General features: G+C 42.3%; 1 protein-coding gene across 1 annotated transcript in view; it reads right to left on the reverse strand.

Moving 5' to 3' along the window:
- Positions 1 to 26,608, reverse strand: part of LOC124805681 (lipase 3-like) — a 164,031-nt gene that overhangs the window by 61,651 nt on the left and 75,772 nt on the right. The window contains exon 6 of the mRNA XM_047266249.1: positions 18,285 to 18,443. Within this exon, the coding sequence (XP_047122205.1) occupies positions 18,285 to 18,443 (159 nt within the window). The remainder of the gene's footprint in view (positions 1 to 18,284; positions 18,444 to 26,608) is intronic.

Below are 26,608 nucleotides of genomic sequence, written 5' to 3' on the forward strand. Positions count from 1 at the left end.
AGCTTCTCTAGTGCATTGCGTGTTAAGCACATTGTACTGTTGCTAAATATGTCCCCAAACTGATCGCTAGTGGCGCCACCAGGAACGCCATCGTCACTTGCATGCAGCACGTGCACCAGCAACGGCCACACTGCTATTGACGGGATTAGTTTGCACCCACAGGTCACGTACCCGGCAAGCGCTCCAAGGACACTCCCCCTGCTGCGTCTTTAAGTCACGGCTCAACCTCCAGCAGCCACAACCGACTACAATCTAGTATGAAGCCTCACTGTTCCAAGATGCAATCAAAATGGTCACCACCAGCCTAGTCGCCGCCATAAGAGATGCCTACTTGTAGCCTACCTCTAGCTAACAGTCACACTCAATGCAGCAAATACACTACTGGCCATTAAAATTGCTACACCACGAAGATGGCGTGCTACAGACGCGAAATTTAACCGACAGGAAGAAGATGCTGTGATAGGCATATGATTAGCTTTTCAGAGCATTCACAAAAGGTTAGCGCCGGTGGCGACACCTACAACGTGCTAACATGAGGAAAGTTTCCAACCGATTTCTCATACACAAACAGCAGCTGACCAGCTGCCTGGTGAAACGTTGTTGTGATGCCTCGTGTAAGGAGGAGAAATGCGTACCACCACGTTTCCAACGTTGATAAAGGTCGGGTTGAAGCCTATAGCGATTGCGGTTTATCGTATCGCGACATTTCTGCTCGCGTTGGTCGAAATCCAATGACTGTTAGCAGAATATGGAATCGGTGGTTTCAGGAGGGTAATACGGAACGCCGTCCTCGATCCCAACGGCCTCGTATCACTAACAGTCGAGATGACAGGCATCTTATCCGCATGGCTGTAATGCATCGTGCAGCCACGTCTCGATCCCTGAGTCAACGGATGGGGACGTTTGCACGACAACAACCATCTGCACAAACAGTTCGACGTTTGCAGCAGCATGGACTAACAGTTCGGAGACCATGGCTGCGGTTACCGTTGACGCTGCATCACAGACAGGAGCGCCTGTGATGGTGTACTCAACGACGAACCTGAGTTCACGAATGGCTAAACGTTTTTTTTTTCGGATGAATCCACGTTCTGTTTACAGCATCATGATGGTCGCATCCTTGTTTGGCGAAATCGCGGTGAACGCACATTGGAAGCGTGTATTCGTCATCGCCATACTGGCGTTTCACCCGGCGTGATGGTATGGGGTGCCATTGGTTATACGTCTCGGTCATCTCTTGTTCGCACTGACGGCACTTTGAACTGCGGACGTTACATTTCAGATGTGTTACGACCTGTGGCTCTACCCTTCATTCGATCCCTGCGAAACCCTACATTTCAGCAGGATAACGCGCGACTGCATGTTGCAGGTCGTTTACGGGCCTTTCTGGTTATAGAAAATGTTCGAGTGCTGCCCTGGGCAGCACATTCTCCAGATCTCTCACCAACTGAAAACATCTGGTCAATGGTGGCCGAGCAACTGGCTCGTCACAATACGCCAGTCACTACTCTTGATGAACTGTGGTACCATGTTGAAGCTGCATGGGCAGCTGTACCTGTACACGTCATCCAAGCTCTGCTTGAACCAATGCCCAGGCGTACCAAAGCCTTTATTACGCTCAGAGGCGGTTGTTCTGGGTACTGATTTCTCAGGATCTATGCACCCAAATTTCGTGAAAATGTAATCACATGTCAGTTCTAGTATAATATATTTGTCCAATGAATACCCGTTTATCATCTGCATTTCTTCTTGGTGTAGGAATTTTAATGGCCAGTAGTGTATGTTGGTACCATCAGTAGCCCTAGCCAGGGTTTTTTCGAAGGGTGAAAGCCAGAGCTGTCCCCCCCCCCCCCCCCCCGCCCCATCACCCACTGAACGCTACTTTCAGTCCAATTACAATAAATGTGACATAAAAGAAATTATTCACATAGTGAAGGGAGATGAAAATTTAGTAGTCATGGATGATTGGAATTCAATAGTATGAAAAGGAAGAGAAGGAAAAGTGTTGGGTGAATATGGGGTGAGGGTAAGGGATGAAAGAGGAAGCCGGCTGATAGAATTTTACACAGACCATAGCTTAATCATAGTTAACACTTGGTTTACAAATCACGAAAGAAGGTTGTATACCTGGAAGAGGCCAGGAGACACTGGAAGATTTCAAGTGATTATATAATGGTAAGACAGAGATTTAGGAACCAGATTTTAAATTGTATGACATTTCCAGGGGCAGATGTGGTCTCTGACCACAATCTATTGGTTGTGAACTGTAAATTAAAACTGAAGAAACTTGAAAAAGGTGGGAATTAAAGGAGGAGGGACCTGGATAGACTGAAAGAACCAGAGGATTTAGAGAGTTTCAGAGAGAGCATTGGGCAACAACGATTGACAGGAACGGAGTAAAGAAATACAGTAGAAGAAGAATGGTGAAGGCAGCAGAGGATCAAGAAGGTAAAAAGACGAGATCTCGTAGAAAACCTTGTGTAACAGAAGCGATATTGAATTTAATTGATGAAAGGAGAAAATATAAAAATGCAGTAAATGAAGTAGGAAAAAAAGGAATACAAACGTCACAAAAATGAGATCGACAAGAAGAGCAAAATGGCTAAGCAGGGATGGTTGCAAGACAAATGTAAGGATGTAGAGGCATATATCACTAGGGGTAAGATAGATACTGCCTTCAATAAAATTAAAGGAGACATTTGGGGAGAAGAGAACTACTTGCATGAACATCAAGAGCTCAGATGGAAAATCAGTTCTAAGCAAAAAAGGGAAGGCAGAAAGGTGGAACGACTATATAGAGGGTCTATACAAGGGCGATGTAGTTGAGGGGAATATTATGGAAACGGAAGACGACGTAGATGAAGATGAAATGGGAGATATGATACTGCGTGAAAGACCTAAGTCGGGACAATGCCCCGGGAGTAGACAACATTCCATTAGAGCTACTGATAGCCCTGACAAAACTCTACCATCTGATTAGCAAGACGTATGAGACAGGCGAAATACCCTCAGACTTCAAAAAGAACATAACAATTCCAATCTCAAAGTAAGCAAGTGTTGACAGGTGTGAAAATTACCGAACTATCAGTTTAATAAGCCACTGCTGCAAAATACTAACACGAATTCTTTACAGACGAATGGAAAAATTGGTAGAAGCCGACCTCGGGGAAGATCAGTTTGGATTCCGTAGAAATGCTGAAACACGTGAGGCAATACTGACCCTACGTCTTATCTTAGAAGATAGATCAAGGAAAGACAAACCTACGTTTCTAGCAGTTGTAGAGTTAGAGAAAGCGTTTGACAATGTTGACTGGAATTCACGCTTTCAAATTCTGAAGGCGGTAGGGGTCAAATACAGGGAGCGAACGCCTACTTACAATTTGTGCAGAAACCAGATGGCAGTTATAAGAGTTATATGAAAGGGAAGCAGTGGTTGAGACAGGGTTGTGGCCTATCTCCAATGTTATTCAATATGTAAATTGAGCAAGCAGTAAAGCAAACAAAAGAAAAATTTGGAGTAGGAATTAAAATTCATGGAGAAGACATAAAAACGACATTGTAATTCTGTCAGAGACAGCAAAGGACCTGTTACAACAGTTGAAAGTGGTAGATGAGTTTTGCTATTTGGGGAGCAAAATAACTGATGATGGTCGAAGTAGGGAGGATATAAAATGTAGACTGGCAATGGCAAAGAAAGTGTTTCTGAAGAAGAGAAATTTGTTAACATCGAGTATAGATCTAAGTGGAATGTAGCTATGTATGGAAGTCGAACATGAACGATAAATAGTTTAGACAAGAAGAAAATAGAAGCTTTTGAAATGTGGTGTTACAGATGAATGCTGAAGATTAGATGGGTAGATTACTAAACTAATGAGAAGGTACTGAATGGAATAGGGAGAAGTGGAATTTGTGGCACAACTTGAGTAGAAGAAGGGATCGGTTCATCATCATCATCATCATTTAAGACTGATTATGCCTTTCAGCGTTCAGTCTGGAGCATAGCCCCCCTTATACAGTTCCTCCATGATCCCCTATTCAGTGCTAATATTGGTGCCTCTTCTGATGTTAAACCTATTACTTCAAAATCATTCTTAACCGAATCCAGGTACCTTCTCCTCGGTCTGCCCCGACTCCTCCTACCCTCTACTGCTGAATCCATGAGTCTCTTGGGTAACCTTGCTTCTCCCATGCGTGTAACATGACCCCACCATCTAAGCCTGTTCGCCCTGACTGCTACATCTATAGAGTTCATTCCCAGTTTTTCTTTGATTTCCTCATTGTGGACACCCTCCTGCCATTGTTCCCATCTACTAGTACTTGCAATCATCTTAGCTACTTTCATATCCGTAACCTCAACCTTGTTGATAAGGTAACCTGAATCCACCCAGCTTTCGCCCCCATACAACAAAGTTGGTCGAAAAATTGAACGGTGCACAGATAACTTAGTCTTGGTACTGACTTCCTTCTTGCAGAAGAAAGTAGATCGTAGCTGAGCGCTCACTGCATTAGCTTTGCTACACCTCGCTTCCAGTTCTTTCACTATGTTGCCATCCTGTGAGAATATGCATCCTAAGTACTTGAAACCGTCCACCTGTTCTAACTTTGTTCCTCCTATTTGGCACTCAATCCGTTTTTATTTCTTTCCCACTGACATTACTTTCGTTTTGGAGATGCTAATCTTCATACCATAGTCCTTACATTTCTGATCTAGCTCTGAAATATTACTTTGCAAACTTTCAATCGAATCTGCCATCACAACTAAGTCATCCGCATATGCAAGACTGCTTATTTTGTGTTCACATATCCTAATCTCACCCAGCCAGTCTATTGTTTTCAACATATGATCCATAAATAATATGAACAACAGTGGAGACAGGTTGCAGCCTTGTCTTACCCCCTGAAACTACTCTGAACCATGAACTCAATTTACCGTCAACTCTAACTGCTGCCTGACTATCCATGTAAAGACCTTTAATTGCTTTCAAAAGTTTGCCTCCTATTCCATAATCTTGTAGAACAGACAATAACTTCCTCCTAGGAACCCGGTCATATGCCTTTTCTAGATCTATAAAGCATAGATACAATTCCCTGTTCCACTCATAACACTTCTCCATTATTTGCCGTAAGCTAAAGATCTGGTCCTGACAACCTCTAAGAGGCCTAAACCCACACTGATTTTCATCCAATTGGTCCTCAACTAATACTCGCACTTTCCTTTCAACAATATCTGAGAAGATTTTACCCACAACGCTGATTAAAGAGATACCTCTGTAGTTGTTACAATCTCTTCTGTTTCCATGTTTAAAGATTGGTGTGATTACTGCTTTTGTCCAGTCTGATGGAACCTGTCCCAACTCCCAGGCCATTTCAATTATCCTGTGTAGCCATTTAAGACCTGACATTCCACTGTATTTGATAAGTTCCGACTTAATTTCATCCATCCCAGCCGTTTTATTGCACTGCAATCTATTGACCATTTTTCCACTTCCTCAAATGTGATCCTATTTCCGTCATCATTCCTATCCCATTCTACCTCGAAATCTGAAACATTACTAATCGCATTTTCACCTACATTGAGCAACTCTTCAAAATTTCCCCTACATCTGCCCAAGGCATCCACGGGATTCACCAGCAGTTTTCCTGACCTGTCCAAAATACTTGTCATTTCCTTCTTACCTCCCTTTCGAAGACTGCTAATTACACTCCCGAATGGTTTTCCAGCAGCTTGACCCATAGTCTCCAACCTGTTTCCAAAGTCTTCCCACGATTTCTTCTTGGATGCTGCAGTTATCTGTTTGGCTTTGTTTCTTTCTTCAACATAACTTTCTCTGTCTACCTGGGTTCTGGTATGTAGCCATTTTTGATACGCCTTCTATTTCCTTTTACAGGCTGCCTTGACTGTATCATTCCACCAAGCTGTTTGCTTCATCCTACATTTACACACTACTGTTCCAAGACATTCTTTAGCCACTTCTAGTACTGTGTCCCTGTACCTTGTGCATTCCTTTTCCAATGACTGTAATTGATTACATTCAACTAACTGGTACCTTTCTGAGATCGCTGTTATGTACTTGTGCCTGATTTCCTTATCCTGAAGTTCCTCCACCCTTATCCTCCTACATATGGACCTGACCTCCTGCACTTTCGGCCTCACAATCCCAATTCCACTGCAGATTAAATAATGATCAGTGTCATCAAAGAATCCCCTGAATACACGTGTGTATCTCACAGCCTTCCTGAATTCCTGATCTATTATTATATAGCCAATGACAGATCTGGTTCCCCTGCCTTCCCATGTATACCGGTGAATGTTCTTATGTTTAAAAAAGGAGTTTGTGATTACTAAGCCCATACTGGCACAGAAATCCAAGAGTTGTTTCCCGTTCCTGTTGGCCTCCATATCCTCTCCAAATTTACCCATAACCTTTTCATACCCTTCTGTTCGATTTCCAATCCTAGCGTTAAAATCACCCATGAGCAGAACACTGTCCTTGTCCTTTACTCAAACAACATCACTGAGTGCCTCATAAAAACTATCCATCTTATCTTGATCTGTCCCTTCACAATCCGAATATACTGACACAATCCTAATTTTCTTGCTAGACACTGTCAAATCTATCCACATCAGTCGTTTGTTTAATACCTTATTGCAACTACGCTGGGTTCCATTTCTTTCCTGATGTAAAGCCCTACACCCCATTGTGCTATTCCTGCTTTGACTCCTGACAGGTAGCCCTTGTATTCTCCCACTTCCTCTTCTTTCTCACCCCTTACCCGAATGTCACTAACAGCTAAAACGTCCAGCCCCATCTTACTTGCAGCCTCTGCCAGCTCTACCTTCTTCCCAGAGTAGCCCCCATTGATATTAATAGCTCCCCATCTCATTACCATTTGTTTGCCAAGTCGTATCTTAGGAGTCCCTGGTTTGTCAGTTAGAGGTGGGACTCTGTCACCTGCAAAGGTCCGAGGCATTTTGCTCTGATTGTTGCCAGCATCATATTTAAAGTACCAGGGAAGCAGGTTGCTAGCCTTACTTGCCCCGAGTCCCATTGGGTTTTACTCCTAACGGCTGAGGGACTAACCGATGGATTTGGTAGTCTTTGCCGTATGAGCACAAAGGTGACCACGACTCAGAATATGTCCGAGATGCCCAGCCATCACTTTAGTGTTGGAGGGAAGCCCGGAGGGTAAAAATCATAGAAGGAGACCGAGGTATGAATACACTAAACAGATTCAGAAAGATGTAGGTTGCAGTAGGTACTGGGAGATGAAGAAGCTTGCACAGGATAGAGTAGCATGGAGAGCTGCATCAAACCAGTCTCTGGACTGAAGACCACAACAACAACAACAACAATAAAGAGTGTCAAACCAGGATACCACTAAATTAAGCTAATACTCTCGGTTCAAAAGGGGTATGCTCTCCTGCATTCTGCAGCCCACCATCTCCCCCCGACAGGTAATGAAAGATAGAAAAGGCCCATCAACCGGATCTCACATCAGCTGCGCCGTTCCGTCCGCCAGTCGTTGCTTTCGGAGCCTTCGATCATCCGACGTTAGCGGCCCCCACACTCATTTATTAGCGTGCAGCCTTACCACTCAGGACATTTATTTATTTACTGATTAATTTATTTATACTGACAGATTAGGACCGTAAGGTCCCCTCTTATGTACCCAAAATTTCACACAAGTAGTATCTTCCTTACATTATAGTTAACTAAAAACTGACAATAATATTTGTATGAGAAATAGTATTAAAATGATTTGAGTGCCTATAGAGACAATATGAGTAAATGTATTGATTAAGACTAATAAAGTTAATACTGGCAATATTCCTACTACTCTGATGCTACCACCACCAATGATGTTAATAATTATAATAATAACAATGTTGTTGTTGTGGTCTTCAGTCCTGAGACTGGTTTGATGCGGCTCTCCATGCTACTCTATTCTGTGCAAGCTTCTTCATCTCCCAGTACCTACTGCAAGCTACATCCTTCTGAATCTGCTTAGTGTATTCATCTCTTGGTCTCCCTCTACGATTTTTACCCTCCACGCTGCCCTCCAGTACTAAATTTGTGATCCCTTGATGCCTCAAAACATGTCCTACCAACCGGTCCCTTCTTTTTGTCAAGTTGTGCCACAAACTCCTCTTCCTTCCAATTCTATTCAATACCTCCTCATTAGTTATGTGATCTACCCATCTAATCTTGAGCATTCTTCTGTAACACCACATTTCAAAAGCTTCTATTCTCTTCTTGTCCAAACTATTTATCGTCCATATTTCACTTCCATACATGGCTACACTCTATACAAATACTTTCAGAAACCACTTCCTGACACTTAAATCTATACTCGATGTTAACAAATTTCTCTTCTTCAGAAACGCTTTCCTTGCCATCGCCAGTCTAAATTTTATATCCTCTCTACTTCGACCATCATCAGTTATTTTGCTCCCCAAATAGCAAAACTCCTTTACTACTTTAAGCGTCTCATTTCCTAATCTAATCCCCTCAGCATCACCCGACTTAATTCGACTACATTACATTATCCTCGTTCTGCTTTTGTTGATGTTCATCTTATACACTCCTTTCAAGACACTTTCCATTCCGTTCAACTGCTCTTGCAAGTCCTTTGCTGTCTCTGACAGAATTACAATGTCATCGGCGAACCTCAAAGTTTTTATTTCTTCTCCATGAATTTTAATACCTATTCCGAATTTTTCTTTTGTTTCCTTTACTGCTTGCTCAATATACAGACTGAATAACATCGGGGAGAGGCTACAACCCTGTCTCACTCCCTTCCCAACCACTGCTTCCCTTTCATGTCCCTCGACTCTTATAACTGCCATCTAATTTCTTTACAAATCGTAAATAGCCTTACGCTCCCTGTATTTTACCCCTGCCTCCTTCAGAATTTGAAAGAGAGTATTCCACTTAACATTGTCAAAAGCTTTCTCCAAGTCTACAAATGCTAGAAACGTAGGTTTGGCTCTCCTTAATCTTTCTTCTAAGATAAGACGTAGGGTCAGTATTGCCTCACGTGTTTCAGCATTTCTACGGAATCCAAACTGATCTTCCCCGAGGTCGGCTTCTACCAATTTTTCCATTCGTCTGTAAAGAATTCGTGTTTGTATTTTGCAGCTGTGGCTTATTAAACTGATAGTTCGGTAATTTTCACATCTGTCAACACTTGTTTTCTTTGCGATTGGAATTATTATATTCTTCTTGAAGTCTGAGGGTATTTTGCCTGTCTCGTACATCTTGCCCACCAGCTGGTAGAGTTTTGTCAGGACTGGCTCTACCATGGCCGTCAGTAGTTCCAATGGAATGCTGTTTACTCCCAGGGCCTTGTTTCGACTCAGGTCTTTCAGTACTCTGTCAAACTATTCACGCAGTATCGTATCTCCCATTTCGTCTTCATCTACATCCTCTTCGTTTCCATAATATTGTCCTCAAGTACATCGCCCTTGTATAAACCCTCTATATACTCCTTTTACTTTTCCGCCTTCCTTCTTTGCTTAGAACTGGGTTTCCATCTGAGCTCTTGATATTCATAAAAGTGGTTCTCTTCTCTCTAAAGGTCTCTTTAATTTTCCTGTAGACAGTATCTATCTTACCCCTAGTGAGATAAGCCTCTACATCCTTATATTTGTCCTCTAGCCATCCCTGCTTAGCCATTTTGCACTTCCTGTCGATCTCATTTTTGAGACGTTTGTATTCCTTTTTGCCTGCTTCATTTACTGCATTTTTATATTTTCTCCTTTCATCAATTAAATTCAATATTTCTTCTGTTACCCAAGAATTTCTATTAGCCCTCGTCTTTTTACCTACTTGATTGTCTGCTGCCTTCACTACTTCATCCCTCAGAGCTACCCATTCTTCTTCTACTGAATTTCTTTCCCCCATTCCTGTCAATTGTTCCCTTATACTCTCCCTGAAACTCTGTACAACCTCTGGTTTAGTCAGTTTTTCCAGGTCCCATCTCCTTAAATTCCCACCTTTTTGTAGTTTCTTCAGTTTTAATCTACAGTTCATAACCAATAGATTGTGGACGGAGTCCACATCTTCCCCTGGAAATGTCTTACAATTTAAAACCTGATTACTAAATCTTTGTCTTACCATTATATAATCTATCTGATACCCTTTAGTATCTCCAGGATTCTTCCACGTATACAACCTTCTTTTATGATTCTTGAACCAAGTGTTTGCTATGATTAAGTTATGCTCTGTGCAAAATTCTACCAGACGGCTTCCTCTTTCTTTTCTTCCCCCCAATCCAAATTCATCTAATATGTTTCCTTCTCTCCCTTTTCCTACTTGCGAATTCCAGTCACCCATGACTGTTAAATTTTCGTGTCCCTTCACTACCTGAATAATTTCTTTTATCTCATCGTACATTTCATCAATTTCTTCATCATCTACAGAGCTAGGTGGCATATAAACTTGTACCACTGTAGTAGGCGTGGGCTTTGTGTCTATCTTGGCCACAATAATGCGTTCACTATGCTGTTTGTAGTAGCTTACCCGCACTCCTATTTTTTTATTCATTATTAAACCTACTCCTGCATTACCCCTATTTGATTTTGTATTTATAACCCTGTATTCACCTGACCAAAAGTCTTGTTCTTCCTGCCACCGAACTTCACTAATTCCCACTATATCTAACTTTAATCTATCCATTTCCCTTTTTAAATTTTCTAACCTACCTGCCCGATTAAGGTATCTGACATTCCACGCTCCGATCCGTAGAACGCCAGTTTTCTTTCTCCTGATAACGACGTCCTCTTGAGTAGTCCCCGCCTGGCGATCCGAATGGGGGACTATTTTACCTCCAGAATATTTTACCCAAGAGGACGCCATCATCATTTAATCATACAGTAAAGCTGCATGCCCTCGGGAAAAATTACGGCTGTAGTTTCCCCTTGCTTTCAGGCGTTCGCAGTACCAGCACAGCAAGGCCATTTTGATTAATGTTACAGGGCCAGATCAGTCACTCTTCCAGACTGTTGCCCTGCAACTACTGAAAAGGCTGCTGCCCCTCTTCAGGAACCACACGTTTGTCTGGCCTCTCAACAGATACCCCTCCATTGTGGTTGCACCTACGGTACGGCCATCTGTATCGCTGAAGCACGCAAGCCTCCCCACCAACGGCAAGGTCCATGGTTCATTAACTAATGTTAATAATAATAAATATAATAACGACAATAGAAAGGAGGAGGAGTAACACCTCATAAAAAAACCTTGGTCCAGCTGGCCCGGCTGGTAGTACCTCGTAGCGGCTCCTCACCAGGGTACAGGCGAAGAGGATCAGTGGTTCGGATGGCGAATGAAGATGAAGGTCTCACCGGCAGAGAAGGTGGGAGAATTCTCTTCTTAAAACCCAAGCGACGTCTGTTATGGAAACCACCGTCAACTTGGGCAGCGACTATTCATCCAGTGGGTGCAGCTGTAGCAACTTCTCCACGAACTAACAATCCCTGGTTCTACACAATCAGCCTAGCTGGGCAAAATTTAATAACAAGCACTATCGTTCGTGAGAGCAACAACAACATTACCCCAGGTGGTAACCAATCCACCCGTTGACAGGCGGCAAACGAGCATTCGGATTCTGGGGGGCCCAAGCAACCACAAACTCAGAGAAAGTCGGAGTCCTCTGGCAAACTACTGGATGAAACACCAACATTCATTGGCACACCAAATATCAATACCCCGATACAACTGTAAAGCTAGTCAATCTTACTACAGAACTCGGCAGAAAAATAATCATATTACTAGCACTTCGGGAAACACGATATACTGACGATGATACCACATATTATGGTAGCTACTGCATATTCAAGAGCAAAACTGATAGACAAATTGTCAAAGGTGCCCCTTTGCTCGGAATGGCTATACTTACACACAAAAGTATCATAAACTCCGTCAAGGAATTCACTCCCATCAACAACAGACTCATGACGGCACGTATACAGTGCGCCAACGGAAATTATAGACTTGTCAACGCTCATGCCCCAACCAACATAGATAACAAGAAAAACCCTACCGAAGTGAAGAATTTCTGGAACCAATTGGAGAAGACTGTGGCGAAGATCCCCAAGAAGGACACCATCTTACTCATTGGTGACTTTAATGCGCAACTGGGCAGAGAAAAAGAACACAAGAAGATTATAGACAGATATCCTGCGGACAAATTTACCAACAGAAATGGAAGGCGTCTAGTTGATCTCTGTTAACAATTCAACCAGAAGATAATGTCGATATCTTTACGAATGCACCATAGAAAGCAAAAACTTGGTGCTCTCATATTCGAGAACTTAGAGAATTCCAGATTAACCATATAACAATCACCCGCAAACAGCAACGAGAAATTCATGATGTACAAGTCCGAAGAGGTGCCAATATTGAAAAATGGTTCAAATGGCTCTGAGCACTATGGGACTCAACTGCTGAGGTCATTAGTCCCCTAGAACTTAGAACTAGTTAAACCTACCTAACCTAAGGACATCACAAACATCCATGCCCGAGGCAGGATTCGAACCTGCGACCGTAGCGGTCTTGCGGTTCCAGACTGCAGCGCCTTTAACCGCACGGCCACTTCGGCCGGCTGCCAATATTGACTCAGACCACTACCTTACAGGAGTCAAAGTAAAATTCACTCCAGGAAAGTACAATTCCAAGAAATAGCACCTGCAGATATTCGACGTAAATAGTCTCCACATACAAACATAAAGGACGAATGGGAGAAAGAAGAAGCAAACACCATGGAAGAGTTCAAAACCAAGATTATACGTAAAGCACAGGAAGCAGCTGGAAAACGACAGAAACACAACAAAATTTCTTCAAAGTACGGAAAGAAACAGCCAGAACCATCAGACAAACCAAGAGAAGAGACCTAAACGTACAACTGGAATAACTGGAGAGTGACTTTCGGAATCACAATGTAACAGGACATTTGCAAATAGGATACGAATATTCACACCACAAAAACTCTGCTTTAAAAACAAAATGGAGAATTAGCACTTACTAATGAAGAAAACTGCAAAGAACTCGCAATTTACTTCGCCAATTTACTAAATTGTCCAAAACCTACAGAAAGATTCCCACTTATTGAACCCACACACACCAACCAAGACTCAAAATCACCCTCAAAAGAAGAAATCCTCAAGCACATCCACCATCTCAAAAACAACAAAGCGGCTGGTGATGATAACATAGTAGCAGAACTACTGATAAATTTAGGCCCACTTGAGGAGCTCATGGAAATTATCAAAGAAATTTGGACAACAGAAGAATTACCTGACGACTGGAAGTGTGCGCGTATCCACCCCCTGGACAAAAAAGGCGACATAACGGATGTCAACAGTTACCGAGGCATTTCACTGTTACCAGTCACCTACAAGATATTCTCTTCATGCCTATTGCAGAGAACACAGGAGCAAATTGAACAAAAGATTGGGGAGTATCAAGCGGGTGTCCGACCCGGACGTTCCTGCCCTGAAAAAATTTGTAACCTAAAAACAACGTTGAAATACAGAGCTATTAGACATAAGCCCACTATATGTACATTCGTCGACTTCAAGAAGGCGTATGACTCAGTCGACCGTAAATTCCTTGTCAACATTCTTATAGAAATCGGACGAAAACGTAAGCTCATTGAACAGACACTCTCCATCACAATCTCTAAAGTAAAATTCTTGGGGAAATCTCGGAATGTCTTGAGATCAGAACTGAAAGACGGACTATCTCTAACTCTGTTCAATATCATTTTGGACAAGGTCATAAGGGAATGGAAGAGTAAGCTAATAAAACGTGGTCTATGGAAACCAGGAAAACTGAAGTCACCTGCCTAGCCTTTGCCGATGCCATTGCAATTTTTACAGACAGTGAACAAAATGCAATACATCAAATAGAAATACTCAAGTAATGAGCCGAGAACGTTCGCTTGCACATTTCTTTTGAGAAAACGGAATTTATGTGTCCACTCTTGAACATACAGCATCTCACCATAAAATATGGATGGATAAACAGAGTTCCACATTTTAAATACCTGGGGGAAATTTTGGAACCCACTGGACTAGAAAAAAAAAACTCAAGAAGCTCGAGCACAGAAAATAAAGAGAGCCTACGGTCGAACACACCAACTTTACAACAAAAGTTGCATGTCCATGCATGCAAAAATCAGGCACTACAGCACTGTCATTGAACCCGAGGTGCTATACACAGCAGAAACCTTGTTACTCCATAACAAGATGGTACTATAAAATCTACCAGAAGAAGAACGAAAGATCGTTAGGATGGACCACAAAAAACAGAAGCGGACATAGACTGCAAACCAACAAAACTACAGAGGAAATTTCAAATATTGCTGCTGACATTATAAAAAAAACACCTTACATTCAATGGACTCATACACAGACTAGACTCCATGAGTATAAACTCACAGCTACTGAAAACCTTAAAGGTATGGCATGGGCCGAACAAGTACGAAGACACCTTACTGATGCTCAACTCACCATTCAGGACACTTCAGACTGTAACATCTGCAGAAGCAAAATAGACAAGCGGGAAGTCTAGACAGAGACAAGAGCCAAAAAGACCAGTACAATGTGAACGGACGAAAGAAAGAAGGCCATGAACGAGAAAATGAAGGCCTCATGGAAAAACCGCGGGAAGAACTATAGACGCTTCACGTGATCCACAACGGGTCTACTACGTGTCTAATAACAGCACTAATGACAATAGAAAAAGTATTTATAGATGTACAAAATAGATACTTTATGTTATAGTGAGTTCTGGGGAAGGGAAATTTAAGGTGACTGCACCAGCTAAGAATACTGGGAAATGAGGAAAATCTAGTTGGATAGAAGGATGCATAGGGGTACCGAGTGTGTGCAGGGACAATATTAAACCTTATTGCTGCTGTAGCAGACGTCATTGACTGTCTTCTGAAGCTGCAGATGTTTTGGCTCTGAGCACTATGGGACTTAACTTCTGAGGTCATCAGTCCCCTAGAACTTAGAACTACGTAAACCTAACTAACGTAAGGACATCACACACACCCATGCCCGAGGCAGGATTCGAACCTGCGACCGTAGCGGTCGCTCGGTTCCAGACTGTAGCGCCTAGAACCGCTCGGCCACACCGGCCGGCGCAGATGTTATTCACTTCTCTGATGTAATGAGGGAGGTTGTTCCAGAGTCGGATTTCTGTTACTGGGAACGTCTTCGAGAAACTGGTCTGAGTAATGGAGTGTGACCGAAAGGATTTAGCTCAGATGGGAAGGGGCGTTTCTGCAATGTTGTTCAGACGAGAGCGTTAAGGTCGAGGAGAGATATAAGGGACAGCGTACTTTGATAAGATAGTAGAGTGTGACATCTCCTGACAAGATATTTACAAAATTGGTGGAATATAAAAAAATAATAAAAATAAACATTTATCGGTTTGGTTTTATTTCATTACTGTATGGTTTGTAGATTATGTGTAAAAGGAAATAATTATTCTTTTTTTGTGCAATATTTATGTATCTATATTTCATAAATAATGTCTTTGGTCGGCGGCAAATGTATGTATCAAAGCAGATAATGAAAAATAATTGCAAATATGTTTATTAAATTGTCTATAAATAGTGGAGGTTAAAACATTACTCTCTCTGTCTTCTTGTAGCCGTTTAAGTTGTAAGAGCCTGTGACGCTCGCTGGAATGCATAGGTAGCCTTCGTTTGTCCTTTGATCGAGAAAGACGCCATTGGAGGTTGGTATTTGTAAAAGGTGTGTACTTTGAAATTATGTTGATTTTTTGAATATAGAAATTGTTAAAATTATTACCTGTAATAATTTATTGCTAGCTTGCCCAAGATTTCATTCCACATTCTTAGCCGTTTTCAGCATATTAGGAATTTTTCATGACGCAGAGCCGTCATTAAAATTATCTCTTTCAGCTTTCTGGAGACTTCAGAGGCAAATTGTGGATTTTATTATGTCATTTTCAGGTGGACGTGGGCAGCTCCTATTATGTTATCAGTTTGGTATGTAAGTCATGAGTGATAAAGTTTTACTTGTGTGTGATCAAAGACTACTGTGCAAAACCTGTTGTGGCTAATAACATAATAATTAAATTTCTTTTTGTGTTTGTTTCATGCTCTCATGTTAGTCGTGGTAGTTAATAGTCTTCACATATTAAAAAAAATCCACTGCAGCGTTTACGTTTAGTGAACATAACATACTGTAACTTCCGTACAGTAAGGGTAATTTTCTGTGCATTGAAGAGATGAAAGTAGCGAAGGGCATTTTTTCTTATAATTAGTTACAGTTATGATAGGATGTTCCATATCTAACAAGCCAGATCAGTGTTATATAAAAATAGTTTGCAAATTAAAGATCGTACATCCACAGGACGAAATCTTTCAGTGTTGTGCGTGTCCCCACATAATAGGTCAAAGTGCATAAAGTTAAAATATTTTCAACTGCAGAAACTAATAGTGAAAATCGTATTTTATCTGTCGTGCTCACAACAATAAGCAATATAAAATTAATTAAAATATTATGCCATATAAACCGCATATAAAGTAAAAAGGGTGTGCGGTGGGGACTACGCGACAAGAGGAGACAGAGTGTTTACAATCTCTGTATACAGTCAGGATAGCAGTGTATGTGAAGGGGAAACGTGATCAAAGAATCTATGTAACATATTCATGTATACAGGGTGAAAAGTATTTAAACCGACAAACTCTGGGAGGTTGTAGGGGACATCAAAACAAATATTTTCCCCTACTGTCACTTTTTCCTATGAGGAGTACTTAAACCAGTAGAGGAAGATTTCTCTGGCGGCAAATTAATTAAACCAACAAACACTTTTCCATTTTTTTTATGACCAAGAGACAAAAGATTAACACAACCCAGTTTCAATTACAGTAGATTTTCAAAAATGCCTCCATTGACACGTAAACAAAGGTTACACCGTCGGATCATGTTCTGTCTGACACGGGCATAAACCCCAGGAGTAACCTGAATTGTTCTTGCTGCTGCTACTATCCAGGCAACCAGATCCTCTTCTGATGCAACAGGAGTTGCGTAAACAAGGTTGCGCATCTCTCCCCACACAAAAAAGTCCAGAGGGGAAATATCTGGGGATCGAGCAGGACATGGTACAGGACCACCTCTGCCAGTTCACGTTTCGGGGAACTGTCGGTCCAGGAACCAACGCAAACGACAGCTGAAATGTGGCCCCGTCATGTTGGATCCACATGCGTTGTCTTGTAGGGAGCGGGACGTCTTCCAGCAATTCTGGCAATGCTCTGGCGAGAAAATTGTAATAGTGCCTGCCATTTAATGGCCTAGGTAGCAGATACGGCCCAACTAAACAGTCCCCATCAACACCGATCCACACATTAAAGAACAACCGCACTTCATGTGCGCTAGTAACTGTGGCATATGGGTTATCCTCACTCCAAACATGCGAATTGTGCATGTTGAAGACTCCATCACGCCCGAACGTTGCTTCATCGGTAAACAAAACAGAGAATGGAAATGTAGGATGCATTTCACATTGTTCCAGGTACCACTACGAAAACTGTGCTCTGGGTGGATAATCAACTGGTTCCAGGTTGTGGGCACGCTGTGAGTGAAATGTACGTACCAATTGCTCTCGAAGGGCTGTTCTTACATTCGTCTGATTTGTCCCCATGTTACGTGCAATTTTACGAATGCTGATTGAAGGATCCCGCTCCACATGCTGCAAGACAGCTTCCTCAAATTGCAGCGTTCTTACCGTGCGACGGCGTCTCTGTCCAGGTAATCTGCTAAATGACCCGGTTTCACGCAGACGTTGGTACACAGCAGCAAAGGTCGTATGATGCGGGATACGGCGATTACGATATTGTTGTTGATAAACCCGCTGTGCAGCTCGTCCGTTATGGTACGCTACGTAGTACGCACCAACCATATCAGTGTACTCACTCCAGGTGTATCGCTCCACTATTAAACTGAGATAATGCTCTACTGCATTGGCGGACAGCAGTTGCCTACAACTGAAGATCGTAATACGACCTCTAACAACTGAAGAACGTAATACGGCCTCCACCGGTTTAAATAATCCTCCTAGGAAACAATGACATAAGGGAAAAATATTTGATTTGATGTACCCTACAACCTCCCAGAGTTTGTCGGTTTAAATTCTTTTCACCCTGTATATAGAACACAGGCCTATCACTATACAAGGCATGAAAGTAATACAAATTTTTATTGAGCATTGAAATTGTAGAATCCCGCACCCTATGCTTTTCCTTACCGAGTTGAGATGCTTGGAGGAGTAGCCGGCCATGAGGAAGAGCAGGTTGGTGCAGACGTCCTTGTAGACAGCCTTCGACCGGCAGATGGTCGCTCCGAGGCCCTCCAGGAACTCGTTGTGCGGCACCAGCTCGTGCATCCCCAGCTGGTTCACCACCGCCTGCCAGCAGACGCAACAACCTTGTCCTCAGGTCTCCGCCCAGCCGTTCGTATGTGCGTCCCCCATAGCTTCCGTGTCACACCACAGGCGATTGCCGGTATACACCAATCCTGACTTTCATCTCTTCGCCCCCCACCCCTCTCACTCTGTCGACGTAAGACTATGGAAAAGTCTATAACGGGGTCTACTCATCCTCGAGGAGCCAGATGAGAACTCTTGAATAAATAAACAAGCCGTCAAAGTGGCATCAAATCGAACAGCTTTTTTTGTCATATAAGCCGAAATAGAATTAAAATTTGTACGTGTTTTATTGTAGAGGACATGAGGAAGGAAAATATTCCGACGAAGAGATTATTGTAAACATGAAAACTGAAAACAGTGTAGATGCAGAATCAGTTTTCACTTCCTGGCAGATAAAAACTCTGTTCTGGACAGGGATTCGAATGTAGAGCCTTTTTCTTCTGCGGCCAAGTGTTCTATCGATGAAGCTATCCAAATACAACTCACGATCTGACCTCATATCTTCACTTCCATATATACCTTTCCTCTTGCCTTCCAATTTGCGAAAGGTAAAATTCCCAGGTTCGAGTCCCATTCTTTGTATCAGGACGTTTAAATATTAGATATGTTGAAGATAACTTAGACAGATGAGCGGGACTCATAAAAATTAGCAAATGGTATTCCATGGCGTCATTCAAGTCTTTGCACCAAAGTGCTCGCAATCTTATGAGGAGGTAGAATACCTTTAGGAAGACATACAGAAATTGGTAAGTAACAACAAAACACACTACTATGTGATACTGGAAGATTTTACTGAAAAGTAGGACTAAAATGAAAAAAATTTTTCCTCGAAGAGAGGCATTTGGTATTTTCCCAGAAATGACACACTCCATGTTTAAGTAAAATTTGTCCTTAACAATTTACTCTAGATGTAATCAATTAAATATATGTGTACTATGGATGAAATGGACCCAAATATAGTATTTACTGAATTTAACAAGTACAGAAAAAATTTACAGAACGTTCCTAAAACGCTTTCAGATTGCGTATATTCATAGAGTTTCTAAAATGCAAAGCAAAAATAATAAGAAGCTATAAAAAAGCATCCTCTCCTCACAGAAAGCTATATAGGTAGAGGATGAGAATATATTTAAAAATATGCGAGATTAATTTAGCGTATAGTGTAGTACATCACATGAATTAATTGAAGATAAGCAGTCTGCAACACAAAATTAAGTATTCATGTAAAACATACAGGCTGTAAAAAAGACAAATACTATTTGGTACAAAAATACATGAAATATGTAAAACCACAAGATGTGAGGAAATACAACTACTGTTGAATAAGCACAACTGCCAACATAAGTAGCTCAGAACCAGATATCCTAGGTGTAGAGAAGCAGCTTAAATCGGTTAATAAAGGCAATGCCTCCGGTGCAGACTGTATATCAGTCGGGATCCTATGAGAGTATGCTGAAACAAATTACTCCATACTTAGAAATCTATAGGACCGTTAGCTCGCCGAAGGATACGTACCTAAAGACTGGAAAGTTTCATAAGTCACACCAGTACCGAAGAAGGGAAATAGGAGTAAACTACTGAATTACAGACCCATATAACTCTCGTTGATTTGCAGTGGGATTTTGGAACATATATTGTTTCCGAACGGTATGAAATACCTCGAAGAAAACGATTTATTGACAAACAAACAACCAACAAGGATTCAGAAAATATCGTTCTTCTGAAACACAACTAGCTCTTTATTCTCACGAAGTAATGAGTGCTTTCGACAGATGATGTCAGAGTGATTCCATATATTTAGATTACCAGAAGGCATTTAACACTGTACCTCACAAGCGATTTCTAGTAAAATTACGTGCCTATGGAGTATCGTCTCAGATGTGCGACTGGGTTCGTGATTTTCTGTCGGAAAGATTTCAATTCGAAGTGACTGACGGGATGTCGTAAGACAAGTAATATCTGGCGTTCCCCAAGGAAGTGTTATAGGCCCTCTGCTGTTCCTGATCTACATACAGGACTTAGGAGACAATCTGAACAGCTTCCTGAGCGTGTCGCAGACGATACTGTCATTTATCCGTCTTACAAAGTTGTTAGACGATCAAAATCAACTGAAAAATGATTTAGAAAAGATATCTCTATGATACGAGAAGTGGCAGTTGATTAAATAATGAAAATCGCGATGTCATCCACATGAGTACTAGAAGGAATCCGTTAAATTTTTTGGTTACACGACAAAACACTCAAATACAAAGGCTGTAAATTCAACTAAATACTAAGGGATTATAATTACGAATAACTTAAAATGGCGCAAGAATGTATATTATGTTCTTGGTAAAGCAAAGCAAAGACTGCTGTTTATTGGGAGAACACTTAGAAAATGTAACAGGTCTACAAAAGAGACTGCTTACACTACGCTTGTCCGCCCTCACTTGGAGTACTGCTGTGCGATGTGGAGTCAGCATGAGATAAGATTGATGGAGGACACTGAAAAAGTTCAAAGAATTGCAACTCGTTTTGTAGGACGAGAGTGCCACGGATATGATATGCGAACTGAGGTGGCAGTCATTAAAACAAATGCGTTTTTCCATGCGGTGGGGTCTTCTCATGAAATTTAAATCACCAACTTTCTCTTCAAAAAGTGAAAATATTTTTTGGCAAATTTCTACATAGGGAGAAAAAATCATCAAAATAATATAAGAAAAATCAAAGCTCGCACGGAATGTTTAATTGTTCGTTTTTCCCGGGCGCTGTTGGTGAGTGGAATTGTAGAGAAATAGCTTAAAGTTGATTTTACGAAACCTCTGTCAGCACTTAACTGTGATTTGTAGAGAAATTATGTGGATGTAGATATATTTCACCGTCTTTTCTACAGCATGTAGGTTCCGAGTGGTCATCAATGAACACTGTCAGCGGGTAATCTTCAACTACATGTTTAACGATTTGCCTACGAGCCCCACAATCGCACTTGGGGGACGCTATTTTCTTCCGTCTTCGTAGCGAGTCAGTCAATCTGCCATATTTCGTTCGAATTCTATTTAGGGTAGACACGGCTTTTTGAATCTGGGTAGTATGTTGGTGAGGCATGATATATTCTTGAAGGCAAGGGAGGTTCGTCTGTTCCGCTCCTCTTTCCAGCGATCAATTAGGCTGAATCCATTTTCATTCAGAATTGTTACACTCTTTGGGGTGGATGTTGAGAGTGCAGCTGGGTTTTCTTACAGTCGGGATGTCTTGCGGAAGAGAGTTGTTCTCGATCTTTGTGAGTTCTGTAATGAGTGATTTCTCTCGTCGCAGTTGGAGAAGAGCAATACTGCTTAGTTTGTAGTGCGGGTACTCAGTAGGTGGGGTCTCTTTTATTGTAATGCGCATACATCACTGGCCAATAAAATTGATACACGACGAAGAGGATGTGCTAGAGACGCGAAATTTCACCGACAGGAGGAAGATGCTGTGAGATGCAAATGATTAGCTTCCAGAGCATACACACAAGGTTGGCGCCGGTGGCGACACCTACAACGTGCTGACACGAGGAAAGTTTCCAACTGATTTCTCATTCACATACAGTAGATGACCGGCGTTGCCTGGTGAAACGTTGTTGTGATGCCTCGTGTAAGGTGGAGAAATGCGTACCATCACGTTTCCGACTATGATAAAGGCCGGATTGCAGCCTATCGCGATAGCGGTTTATCGTATCGCGACATTGCTGCTCGTGTTGGTCGAGATCCAATTACTGTTAGCAGAATATGGAACCGGTGGGTTCAGGAGGGTAATACGGAACGCCGTGCTGGATTCCAACGGTCTCGTATCACTAGCAGTCGAGATGACAGGCACCCTATCCGCATGGCTGTAACGGATCGTGCAGCCACGTCTCGACCCATGAGTCAACAGATGGGGACGTTTGCAAGACAACAACCATCTGCACGAACAGTTCGACGAGTTTTGCAGCAGCATGGACTATAAGCTCGGAGACCATGGCTGCGGTTACCCTTGACGCTGCATCACAGACAGGAGAGCCTGCGATAGTGTACTCAACGAAGAACCTGGGTGCACGAATGGCAAAACGGCATTTTTTCAGATGAATCCAGGTTCTGTTTACAACATAATGATGGTCGCATCCGTGTTTGGCGACATCGCGGTGAACGCACATTGGAAGCGTGTATTCGTCATCGCCATACTGGCGTATCACCCGGCGTGATGGTATGGGGGTGTCATTGGTTACACGTCTCGGTCACCTCTTTTTCGCGTCGACGGCACTTTGGACAGTGGACGTTACATTTCAGATGTGTTACGAAGCGTGGCTCTACCCTTCATTCGATCTCTGCGAAACCCTACATTTCAGCAGGATAATGCACGACCGCATGTTGCAGGTCTTGTACAGGCCTTTCTGGATACAGAAAATGTTCGACTGCTGCCCTGGCCACCACATTCTCTAGATCTCTCACCAATTGAAAACGTCTGGTCAATGATCGCCGAGCAACTGGCTCGTCACAATACGCCAGTCACTACTCTTGATGAACTGTAGTATCGTGTTGAGGCTGCATGGGCAGTTGTACCTGTACACGCCATCCAAGCTTTGTTTGACTCAATGCCCAGGCGTATCAAAGCCGTTATTATGGCCAGACGTGGTTGTTCTGGGTACTGATTTCTCAGGACCTATGCACCCAAATTGCGTGAAAATGTAATCACATGTCAGTTCCAGTATAATATATTTGTCTAATGAATACCCGTTTATCATCTGCATTTCTTCCTGGTATAGCAATTTTAATGGCCAGTAGTGTATTTTGATTTAGTTGGACGTCGATGTGTCTTGTGCGAGTACTGTTAAGCTGATCCGATGCACCATATTCTACTATCAAATAGATTAGACCTAAAGCTGAAATCCATGGCGCGGCTCCTGAAGACCCACGTAAAGTGCCGGAAAATGTTACTGCGAGCTCTAAGTCTGGCGGCTGTGTTTCACAGATGATTCGTGAAACTCAGTGATCCATCCCGGGCGAAAAATATTTTGGATGTCGATTGTGGGACAGAAGTTTGTCCTCAAAGTAAATACTGAGTTCTCTATTGGCTGACTTCTTGTTGGGATGAAATGTAGAAACTTTTCTCTTTGTGGCACTGTGTTTCAGTTTCGAATGGCGAAACTGTTTCCCAATATTTTTAGGTCCTTCGTCGATATGTCCTCAGTGGACTATATACTGCCAGGGCCGTATCATCGGCATATCCAAACTACTGTGAGGTCGTTTCCGGTCTATCAGCAATATAAAGGCTGAATAACAGGGGAGCGAGAACAGATCCCTGAGGAAGACCATTGCTAACTTCATATCACTCATGATCATTTCGAAGCGTCTATTAGAAGCGTAGCACTGGCCATGTTGATAGCAGTTTTGCAGGGGATCGTTGTCATGAGTTCTAATATCATGACCTGTCTCCAGACTATGCCGTAGGCTATTATGAGTTCGAAAAACAAGGCTGAAACTTCCAGTTGTTTTCAGTACCCTGCTTTGATGAACTTATTTAATGAGAGAACTTGATCCGAGCAGCTTCAGCCAGAGCGAAATCCTTCCTGTTCAATATGGGTAGTTTAAGTGTATCGGGGCTTGTCCAGTTACAGAGTTATCTTTCCAAAAGTTTGTAAATCATGGTGAGCAGCACAACTAATGTATAGTTTTGTGATGGATCATTTGTTTTTCATAGTTTTATGGTGACGATGATCTTAGCTCTCTTGAGTTGATGGGGGACGTAGTCCATCTGCAAGGTATCCGTGTAAAAATCTGGCAAGCCACTTTCTTGTACAGTTACCGAAACGTAAGAAAAATTCTTCACGGATAGCATCTAAACCAGGGGCTTTTCCTGATTCCATTTCCTGAAGAGCTACTCTGAGTTCTTCAACGCTGTAAGGAGGTTGAGTGATTAGTTTCTGGGATGCAGGCTGTTCTGAGTGTTTTGAGCTCTTTTTCCACCTTGGTTGCATACCCTCGATCATGTGGAGCTCTTGAGGTTGACAAAATGTGAGTGACGACTTAACTTGGTGATACAGAATCGCATACACGCTCCAATGGGCTAACACTCTCCATTTTCCTCGATAACAGTGAATCAAGGCAGCAAAATCTTTGTCGGCAACGCACTTTTTTACAATACGCTGCGCAGGCGATAAAAGTTACTTCAAATTGAAAACTGTGAAACTGTAGATATGAAAAAATCTAAACAATAGTCCACGAGAGCTTCACAATTCACTCATAATAATTTTTGTCTTTTGATTGCACCTGGCGCAGCGAATCCGAAAGACATCACAGAAAGAGTGATTGTGGGTGAGCCATAGAAGTTAACCAGTGTTCTTGCAGAATCTTTTATAGAGATTTTTGAGATCTATGTTACAGTACCAAATCAAATTATGTATCATTTACTGATTATGCAGCGTGTTGCTGCCGGAAAATTCTTTATTTTACATAGATGAACAGACTTTCACAAAGCACAGCAATTCTCTTTACATTAGGCTTCAAATAAACAAAAAACTGCCCTAAATCGATGCTTTCGATCGGTGCTGTGATGGCAAGACGTGTAACACCTGATTTCGTGCGATGGGGCAGAGGAAGAGCCGGCGCACATCGCGAACTGTGTTTCACCGATACTTACTATTCACAACAATATCATTGATGTGCGAAACAAGCCACAGGTGAATGTTAATTGAATATATAAATAAATACACACTATTATTAATCAATGGAGAACTGTCGAAAATGCTTAAAGGAGGCACTCTCCTTACGCATCAGCGTACAGTGTAGAGCTATGCTTTGAACAGACCAACAGATCCAGTTTCCAGGCACAATCTGTAGAAGAGTATTAATGTCTGCACTGACCATACCTTTTCTCTATCATTTATTAAACGAAATGTAATCAAGACTCCCTACAACTCAACTAGAAGGAAACGCACATCTACAAAAATTGCTGTCGCAAAATTTTAGTGATAAAGATACAGAACATGTTTTGTAAAGTACTGAACCATACAAAGACGATCTCCCTTGTTTTGTTGCTTTGAAGGGAGAGCTACAAATTTGGCAACAAACGGACAAAAACATCGAAAAGTCTCCAGCAGACGCCTATAAAAACAACGCGTCAAATATTAGAGTCTTGTGTCAGTTGTACGTGTTTTCTGTTACAACCAGCATCATACATATATATATCAAAAAAGTTTTGCATCCGGAACCTGTACAGAAAATTGGAATAGAGATCGACATAAACCTCATTTCCGCCATTTTTATTGCTCATGAAAACCACACATTGCATTTTGTACCGCCATACAGCAAGACCATCAGAGGTGCTGGTACAGACTGGTGTACACTCCGGTACCTCTAACACCCAGTAGCACGTCCACTTGCATTGATACCTGCCTGTATTCGTCGTCGCGTACTATCCACAAGTTCATCGAAGCACTTTTGGTCCAAATTGTCTCACTCCTCAACAGTGATTCGGCGTAGATCCCTCAGAGTGGTTGGTGGTCACGTCGTCCATAAACAGCCCTTTTCAATCCATTCCAGGCATGTTCAATAGGGTTCATGTCTGGAGAACATGCTGGCCACTCTAGTCCAGCGATGTCGTTATCCTGAAGAAAGTCATTCACAACATGTGCACGATGTGGGTGCGAATTGTCGTCCACGAAGATGACTGCCTCGCCAATATGCTGCCAATATGGTTGCACTATCAGTTGGACGATAGCATTCATGCATCGCACAGCCATTGCGGCACCTTCCATGACCAACAGCGGCGTACGTCGGCCCCACATAATGCCACCCCAAAACGGAAGGGAACCTCCACCTTGCTGCACGCGGTGGACAGTGTGTCTAAGGCGTTCAGCCTGACCGGGTTGCCTCCAAACACGTCTCCGACGATTGTCTGGTTGAAGGCATATCCGATACTCATCGGCGAAGAAAACGTGATGCCAACTCCGAGCGGTCCATTCGACATGTTGTTGGGCCCATATGTACCGAGATGTATGGTTTCGTGGTTGCAAAGATGGACCTCGCCATGGACGTCAGGAGTGAAGTTGCGCATCTTGTAGCCTATTACGCACAGTTTGAGTGGTAACATGGCGTCCTGTTGCTGCACGAAAAGCATTATTCAACATGTTGGCGTTGCTGTCAGGTTCCTCC

This window comes from Schistocerca piceifrons, chromosome 7 (genome assembly GCF_021461385.2).
Source record: "Schistocerca piceifrons isolate TAMUIC-IGC-003096 chromosome 7, iqSchPice1.1, whole genome shotgun sequence".
Lineage (NCBI taxonomy): Eukaryota > Metazoa > Arthropoda > Insecta > Orthoptera > Acrididae > Schistocerca > Schistocerca piceifrons.